We start from the raw sequence: 9,795 nt of genomic DNA, 5'->3' as shown, positions 1-9,795 counted from the left end.
AATAAACAAAGTTATTAAAATATTTTTTATTTAAATTCTATTTAAAACGTTTATTTGAAATACATATTTCTTACTTTATATTTTAAGTAAGTTTCCGAAACCTATTTTTTATTTAAAATAGGAAATAGCCTTCGAAAATCTATTTAAAATAAAAGACAAGTTATTTTTATATTTTAAATAAAAGTTATTCTATATTTTAAATAAATTAATGCATTTTCGAACCCTATTTCTTATTATATATTTTAAATAATTTCTTGTGACCTATTCCTTATTTAATATTTTAAATAAGTTTTTGAAATCCTTATATTTTTTATTTCAAATATTGTAAGTCGTATCAGTGATTTTACTCCTACGATTGTATATTTTACATAAGTTTCTGGAACTTATTTTATATTTTTTATTTTAAATAAGTCGTATCAGTTATTTTATCGAGTTCTGCTTTTAAAGCATTTCTAACGAAACATATAACGTTTTTTTCTTTTTGCCACACTTATATATATTCTGCAATCAATTGTCTTAAATAATATTAAGTTATTCAGAAAATTCATTTCAAATTTTGTTAATTCAAAATTATGTACATAATATATTTATTGCGAAGTTTTCGACTATCTGACGTGAAAGCTCAAAGTTTTCCTTAAAAATTCGTTTTTAAAAAATGTCTCTATGATTTTTTGTTCTGAAACCTGCTTTACCTGCTCACTCGCGAGGCAACATTCCGACTCATAACTGTGTTACAAATCATATTAGATGTAGTAAAAAGAAATCCATTATTTTTGCGTGAAATTGAATGGAAAAATAATGGATTTCTTTTTCTACACCTAATATAAAAGATACAGATTTCTAATGCTAGAACTTTGCTGTATCGAATGGTATAATTGCCTATTTTATTAAAAAAATAGAATATATATAAATTTGAGTAAAAAATATGACTATATTTTCATTGTAATCATTACGTAGTAGTTATAGAAGCAAAATAATATTATATTTTTAGTTCAAATGCATATATATTCTATTTTTGAAAAAATTGACATTTATATCATTCGATAAAGCAACGTTTCAGCTTTAGATGCAGAAATTGCATGGTTATATTGTTCTGTAAATAAACAAAATATTTCAGGTTGAAACTTTTGACATTGTTAAAATTTTGTGTATAAAAATTTATAATTACAAGTACACATATAATTAATCTTGGCTCATCAGTTCTTCTTTTAATTTATGTTGTTGTTAACAAAATATATTGTTTCTTTATTTTATTAAAACATCTAATTTTTGCGCAATGAAACTTATAATTACATTTTAAATACTTAAAGTACTTATACAAAAAAATTTAGATTAACTTGGTCATTATATGCTTTTCAAATTTTAGTATTGTAATAAGAAAGTAATAAGTAACAAATAAAGTAAATAAACTATAAAAATGTGTTTAATAAAAATATGCTTGAAATATAACTTAATTCATATGTATATAACTTATTTAAAATATAAATATTAACACATTTGTAAAAATATAACCTTAAAATATAATATAATCTTAATGTTAATATTTTTAGCGAAATAAACATCACGTGCATGTAAGATTGCAGAGATGAATATTTCTGAAATATAATTTGTGAATGTAGCATGATTATATGAACCAAATATCGATTTATCATCTGGAGATAAAAAGTGAACGTATTATTTTCAGAGCTATGTAGTTTACATCTACTTTGTCAGGGGTCAGTAGTGCGCGGCAACATTTTGCGGTTACAGGTTTTGAGCTGTTGTGTCCTCTCTCAGATTTCTATGTTTCCTCATGCATCTTGTATTCTTAGTATTCTTACATTATGATAGATGGTATTCTGCAATCTGCAACAATTCGCCGGCGGTATCGATAAATCGTTTCGCTTGTGAAGTAGGTAATCTAGCCGCATTATGAAGCTAGTAAGGTACGTAAAATACGTGAAAATTATATAATAAAAAAAAACATAATAAAAGCACTGATTTTTCTATGCATGCAATGAATTATGTATGTATATGATTTCTGTGAGAATGCAAATAATTCTATACGTGCACCTAACCTATACTTTAAACGTTTTTGCGCGAAAACACTGATATTTCTTCAAAGATTAATGTTGTTTTTGCAGATTTTTGATGAAACTCAGTCACGAGACTGTGACGATAGAATTAAAAAATGGCACTCAAGTTACCGGCACAATTACAGGTATGTCAAAGTGACGTTTTGTTGTGTGACTTGGCGTCAAGTAGCGTTAGGTTAGAAACAAATGTTGATATATAAAGGATATGATCAATGTTGCAAATTCTTTGAAGTGTTTTTTAATTGGTCAGTTTGTAAAATTCTTACTTTTATTGGTCCATCAAACTTCAAAATATTTGTGTTGAGATTTTGACCACAGCTAAAATAAACACCAATATGGCAGATCTATTCGTAATTAAAAATTTTAAGATTTTTTTGGGTATAGATATATAAGAATATATTTTTGTGAAAATGTCAGAGAATAGAAGTGTTACCATAACATTTTATTATAATAACAATTATAATAAACAAATAAACTTATTATAATAACAATTTGATAATGACGTTGCATTTTTTATAACTATAATGATAAGCAGTTAAGCTGAGAATATGCTAAAATCTTGGGAAAATCACTTTATGTACCTCGCACCATTGCGTTTATTTAAAATAAAAAAATAAATTGTAATAAGTAATGAGTAATGTTACCTCGTTACAAATTACGACTTACAAAAGTTGGATTAACTTTTTCAATAATGAGTAACTTTTTCAGCTTGTTACAAATAATGACCAAAAGACCTTCCAAGCCCTGTGTTACCTTATAGTTCTACTGAAAAAAAAATCATGTCACATAATTACATTATGAAATCATGTAATTAAAACAAGTAAATTATGTAATGGATTGTTCCAAATTAATACGTTATTTTCTAAAATAACATAATTTGAAAAATCACATGATATGTTTTTTTTTTCTATTTCTATCATTTAATTCTTTAAAATTCAATAACTATAAAATCACATGATGGACGAAATTATTTCTAATATGATTTTCCGAATTGTAATTTTAAAATCACGTATTGATTTGGAATAATCCATTATGTGATTTACTTGTCTTAATTATATGATTTTGTTATGTGTAACTGATATATATGTATATGATTCTTTTCAGTAGGGATAATAAAAAAAATTTCTCACTTGTCATTATCATTATAACGGAGTAAGGATAAGAAAAGTAATGGTGTGACAAGTAACTAATGATTTCCATTCCCTCTATGTTATTAATTTTAAATTAATCCTTTTTATTTTTTCTAGTGAGTGCATGCATTGGTGTACTAAAGTCATTGTATACAAATTAAATGTAAAAATGTGTGTTTAATATGAATACAAAAATAAGTTAAAATTATCAATGCATTTTATTATGCTTTAGATAAAGTATATATTTTCTAATTTAAAATAATTGCAATTTTACTTTTATTCAAATTAAATCAATATATTACAGCTTTAATATGTGCCAGTGCACACTAGTGCATCCAATCGAAATTGTTATTAATCATATATTTCAGAACTGAGATTTAGTTGCATATTTCTGCCGATTAGCTTAGGTCTTGTCCATCAGCATTTAGGTTGCAGTTGAAATAAGAGATAGAAATCAAACTGAAAATCGGCTGAAATGTGCAATTAAATTCCAGCACTGATATATTCATATGTGATCTAATGTCATTTATTATTGATAAATTATTTTGCTATAGGTGTTGATGTTGCCATGAACACACATCTAAAAACAGTAAAAATGACAATAAAGAATCGTGAACCAATACAATTGGAAACCCTTAGTTTACGAGGAAACAATATAAGATATTACATTTTGCCTGATTCATTGCCATTAGAAACATTACTAATTGATGATACACCGAAGGCTAAAGCCAAGAAGAAGGAAGCTGCGAGAGGTATGTTTATGTGTCTAGGCATATATTTATGTGTCTAATAATAAAACAGAAATATCCAATGTTGAAGCAAGTTACAGATAGTAAAATGTTCCACAATCCATTTGTTAAAAGTATTCAGTGCTGAAAGGGATAAGTCAACAAGTATTAATCCTATATTTATATTTTTAATTTTAACTGATAAGAGATATTTTCTTTTTATTTTATTTTTTTGCAATCATTACAGTTATATGATAAAGTTTTCTTTAGTTATATTAATTATACTATTTGTTTGTAGGTGCTGCCCGTGGTAGAGGACGCGGCGCCAGGGGCGGTAGAGGTGGTAGGGGTGGACGAGGTAGAGGGAGAGGCAGGCGATAGTGACATTCAACATATTCTTCACATGTATTTTCAACATACACATTTTTCTATCTTTGTGAAAAGAATCATTATTCTGCTAATTTTATAAAAATGAATCTATGCGAAGCTGTTTTCTTGATATAGCCCTATAATAAATTTCAAGATAACGTGGACATTCATTTTTAACAGATTTAAATGTAGAGCATACAAGCATTCCGATATTTTAATCTTGTATTCGATTTTATTATCTTAATATGCTTGTAAAGAAATATAGAAAATTTGTAAAATTGATTTTTGACCATTATAATTACATCTATGCGTGCTATATAATTAGCCATAATTTTCATTGTAATATAATTCATTTAACGTAATGTAAACTCCTTATTTGTTAATTCTATTAATTTGAATAATCTAATATTAATTACAATTTCATTGTATTACAAATTTTTCTTAAAAAGGAGTTACAATTTATAATTACAAGGATATCATGCTAGTACAAATTACATTTATTTCATTTGCGCCAGAGCGTGTGTGCGCCCACCATCCGTACCATTGTAAAACTCAAAGATTTATAAGACATAATAGATTTAGATCAATATATCTACGATAAAATTACTATTCGATATAACTAGAATGATATAAGATTTCCTCTGTAATTTAAATATATTGAGGACTTTCTGAATAAAACAGTATGGTTAAAAGCAGTTTTTATCAGTTTTAAGATTTAAATGTCATTTTGCGTATCAAACCAAGTTCGCTTTTGTTATGTCCGCGTTAACGAACTTCAACGTACACTCGTATATTCGTCTAACCACTTCTGTCAACATTTACGTTACACGAAACCCCACGACTCGTGACAATGTAATTCGCACGTCGTTACTCGCGACGATCCCGTCCAAAAATGTTCGCACATGATTATGTGGAAGTCATCAAAAAGGCTGATCATCAACTGCTTACAATTTGTCATTAGATGCGGCCGCAGTAACTTCGATGCGGATGATTTAGATGACATTTCGGATTACGACGTCCTGGATGTTCCTAGTAATGTAGCGATAATTGCCTCTGTTGCCGCGGAGAATTATCTCCGTTATTATGAGAAATGCATTTATTTAAAAATATTCAGTTTAATCAGTGAGAAGAGTTCTTATTTTGCCGTATAAGTAAAAATAATTAGATCGCAAAGTGATCATTAAATTTTTATATAATTTTTTAATGCGATTTATACAATTTATATTGACGTGATTCATACAAATTGTTTATACAAATTTGCTTCTAAATGTATATACGTAAAAAAATGTTACTATTGGATTTTTACAAGACTATTTGGATTTTTACAAGACAAAATCTATTGAGATGAGTCAATATGCTGCCAAATGAATTTGAGCCAAACTGAGATAAAAATTTAAAAGTTTAAATTATAGTATTATTAACCTTCCGGAAATATTTTTAACCTTCCGGAGGGTCAATTACAGATCTATTGATCAATTCATTATAAGTCTATTTTTCGTTCTTGCATTAGACTCTGCACTAGAACTTTTCTCGCTTTGACTAAATATCAAATATGCTTGTTTTATTTTAAATTTCAAGCATATATCTACTAATTCAATCACAGAAAATAGATCTTATATAAATTTGTTCATCAGAAGTATAAAATTCAATTTTTCTTAGATTTTTTTGGTTATTTTTATTAAAATATATTTAACATTCATTTTTCTCAATACGAATTGTGTCATTTTGATTTCTTAAAATTAATTAACTTTTATAATTTAATACAAATTAAATGGATCTTACAGATCTAACATTAATAACCATGTTGCAGATTTTGACGTCAATAGGAGAGTTAAATATAATAAAGTGTCTGATTGATCAATTCTAATCTTATTAGATATATTAAAATTTTATTTGATCTAATCTAATCTTATTATATATTATCCTAAAATATTATATGATATGAATCGAATTTTATACTAAAAGCAAATTCGATTGGATGTTCTCAGTATGCACTGCATACTGAGTGCGCATCAAAGTCGTCATATATACAGATTGACGTAAAAATGTGTGTTTAATATAAATACAAAAACCAGTTAAACTGTGAAAATTTTAATACACTTTATTATACTATTAGATAAAGTATATATTTCATAATTTCAAATATTTGCATTTTATACTCTGATCAAATCAATGGTTTTAATATGCACTAGTGCGTCCAACCGAATTTGCTATAAAATTGATTAATAAAAGCAATTGAAAAAAAAATAAGATAGCAATAATTGTAACAATCTCATAGTATATCTCAAAAGATAAATTAAGTCGAAGATATACTACCGATATGTCGCGGTTTGTGAAATGCTGGCATTGTAATAGAGAAATCGCGGGTGGGATTAATCTTGGCAATAATAAAAATCATTATTGATTTTATTATCTTGGTTCGCTCTCGATTCTTAACGGCGTAAATCAGAGCGGAAACGATCGATATTGCTGGGGGTAACTTTATAAGGAGACATGAAGTGCTCAAACGAATGGTTCAATGTCTTTGCAGTGCATTTTCAGCCGCAAACATTCGCGCTACCAAGGCAACCGCGCCAGGACGATCTCCAGCATCGACCGGACGCGCCGGGAGCGAGGAGGACCTCGCCGCCGGAAGTGGTGACCAAGGTGCTGCAAGCTCTCGAAGAGATGGGCGAGCCCGTGGGATCGTCGACGGTGGAAAAGATGCGCGGGGCTTCGTCGAAGTCCCTTGGGTACCTGCTGCATTCGGGAACATCGTCGACGAGGATGAGCTAACAGATTCGCCACTTCGCAGTTTCGATGAACTTCTGCCCTGTGGAGAGTTCTGTGTCCAGAGTTCTTGGTATCTCAGCCATTTGGGACTCTTGTACGTGCGGACTCTCAGAAGAAGCGATTTTCGTCCATAGAATATTTGACGTTCGTTCTTGTGATTTTACCTTTTTCTCTCTTTCTCTTATACGGACGTCTAAGTCTTAATTGTAATAATATTATATGCGCGTGTAGAAATAAACTGCATACGATACTTGAAAGATCCGGAAACTTTGCAGTTTAGATTCCTTATCGAGAATCATTGATTGCGTTTTTCATATGCGATTGTGTATTTGTCTGGCTATATGTTGCATATTGTTGTATTTACTTCACCGAAAAATGTATCAACGGCGAAAACTATTACAATAAAATCTTGTTACGACAAACTCGGTCCAATTTCCGAGTTGAATGAATTCTTTGCATTGAAATTTCGTTAAATTTCTGATTGATCGTTGATTATATTAATGTAAAAAAACAACTTCATTTTTGTAGACCATTTCGTGGAAATTTTTGCGGCAAAAAACATTCGATCGTAATTTATCGAAAATGTTTCTAGAAAAGTCTTTTCATATACTTGTATAAAATACTATTATATCAACATGACTATTGTTGTTATTTAATGTATAATTATCACACAATAAATATATTTTATTTTACTATTATTTTAGTGTTTTTTAGATGTATGAACTAAAATAAAAGAAAAATTGGTTGTCATCAATCTTTCTTATTAAAATTATTCATTTTTCTTATTTTTATAATCTAGAGAGATTACATAAAGGAGTATGTAAAATGCATTTAACAGATGTTTTATTTATACATTTGTGATTTATTGATCGGTACAAATGAGCGCAATTAAATTAGTGAATGAAGTTGCGATACGCAACATTTCTTTTAGCGGATTTAAGTGGATGTACTAGTGCGCACAATCTGCAAGCTGTGTACACAAATTTATTTTAACGTCTATCGAGAGAGATATATGTCACACATAATTACTTCAACTGAATAAAATTAATTATATTATAACAGTTATATTATGTGAATAACACTCATGATAATAAAACCAGCTTAATTTTAATGCTATTTTCATAACAAATGAATAAACAGTATGTAATAAATATTTATAATAATTATTCCTTTTTAAATTATTTTAAATTCAACAAAGACGTCGAGACTCGGAATGTAGTTATGAAAAAATATTAAAGTATCAATATTTAAAATAGGGTAAAAATATACAAAATTATAAAGAAATATATAACAATATTCTGATTGAATGATAGAACAAATATTTTGTTCTTAGTAAGGAATTATATCATTTCCTTCACCAAAATCTGCTTGTGTATACCAAAGATCTTGCATACTACGCAGTATCTTTTTAAGTGAATTAAGTACGGCAGTTTTCAGTGCGTATTTAGTGCATGCAATAACTGAATTCGCTGTTCATCGAAATCCTTTTACAAGAATCCGATAACGCCGCAAGCAACGCGCTCGCCTGACGATCCGGTCTTCAGGCTCTCTTCAGTTCCGCCGCGGCCGAGATCGTCTGGTTTCGCGTGGATCACCAGAGCTCTGCCAATCGCACCCCGGACGCCCACTAGGCTCAAGTAGTGATCCATGCCGTCGATATGTGCCACTCCGTCCTCTCCGACCTCAATATTACCGAGATCACCAACGTGACGTAACGGATCACTCGGTGCTCCGTGATTCACCTGAAACGCAATTACTCTTCGTTTACTGTAATGTAAAATGGAGAGAGGGAGTGTGTTATCGCGCGGAGGAAATCGCGACGGCTCAATCCGCGAAGCGTAAGGCTATTAATTTGTGCTAATCGTGTCGCATTTGCATTCGGAGAGTTCGATGCAACAACGATAATCCGATTTCTTCTGGAATTAATCTGAAAATTTAACTTCCTCGACTTTTGAATTAGTCCCAGAGATTTAGAAAAATCAATCACTCGCTACATAAAACATTCATTTCTACATGCAAATGGTGTCCAGTTAACTTGGATTTTTGCGAAAGTGATGATTGAAAAAAGAGTTTGAATACATTTTTTTATAATCCTGTGATAGAAGTCTCTCGCATAATTTTATCTGCTATTATCTGCTTTATTAATGCGAATCTTTGCTGATATTTATAAATTTATAATGTTTATAGAACAACTGATACGAAAGAGACGCAGGCACGATGTATAACATAAAATATATATTGTATTATATTGAATAGAAAAAGTTCGTAGTGTTACTTCATTTATATCATGTCACATTACACTGTTAAAAATGTCATGAAATTTAATTTATTTTTAATTATTATTATTAATTAAACTTTTAAGTTACATAAATTAAATTTAATTTTATGATACACTAAATTAAATTTAATGTATCTGCAATTGAAAAGTATATTTGTATACATGTACATGAATTTATGTACTTAATTTAGTGTACTTTCATAAAATTTTACGAAATGTAATACATTTTTTATTAAATTTTATGTAGATTTGGAATTTAATATAAGTAAATGTTAAATTTATGTTACTTATAACTTTATTTTCATTGACAACATTAATATTTTTAATGTACCTGTTTGAAATTTGCTTTTGTTATATAACGGAAATGATAAGACAATTTTCTATTAGGTATACAACTTTGCTTCCGCCGTTTTCCTATAGATGGCTTTAGCGGTAAGTGATGG

At 29.0% G+C, this 9,795-nt stretch overlaps 2 protein-coding genes across 2 annotated transcripts; one reads left to right on the top strand and one right to left on the bottom strand.

Annotated features, from left to right (window-relative positions):
- Window positions 1-1,642: 1,642 nt before the first annotated feature.
- LOC108687161 (probable small nuclear ribonucleoprotein Sm D1) lies at window positions 1,643-4,524 on the top strand. Its single transcript, XM_018192784.1, has 4 exons — window positions 1,643-1,925; window positions 2,124-2,200; window positions 3,760-3,957; window positions 4,232-4,524. Exons 1-4 carry the CDS (start codon window positions 1,912-1,914, stop codon window positions 4,312-4,314), a joined length of 372 nt encoding a protein of 123 aa, XP_018048273.1. The 5' UTR covers window positions 1,643-1,911; the 3' UTR covers window positions 4,315-4,524.
- Window positions 4,525-8,162: 3,638 nt separating this feature from the next.
- LOC108687091 (superoxide dismutase [Cu-Zn]-like) lies at window positions 8,163-8,816 on the bottom strand (the record flags this gene model as incomplete). Its single annotated transcript, XM_018192693.1, has 1 exon — window positions 8,163-8,816. A coding segment is annotated over one exon (255 nt), but the record flags the coding sequence as incomplete, so codon positions are not given.
- Window positions 8,817-9,795: the final 979 nt, after the last annotated feature.

The sequence above is a fragment of the Atta colombica genome, unplaced genomic scaffold, assembly GCF_001594045.1.
Source record: "Atta colombica isolate Treedump-2 unplaced genomic scaffold, Acol1.0 scaffold200, whole genome shotgun sequence".
Taxonomy (NCBI): Eukaryota; Metazoa; Arthropoda; class Insecta; order Hymenoptera; family Formicidae; genus Atta; species Atta colombica.
Note: the sequence above shows the minus strand (reverse complement) of the source record. Positions and strands in the feature narration are given on the sequence as shown.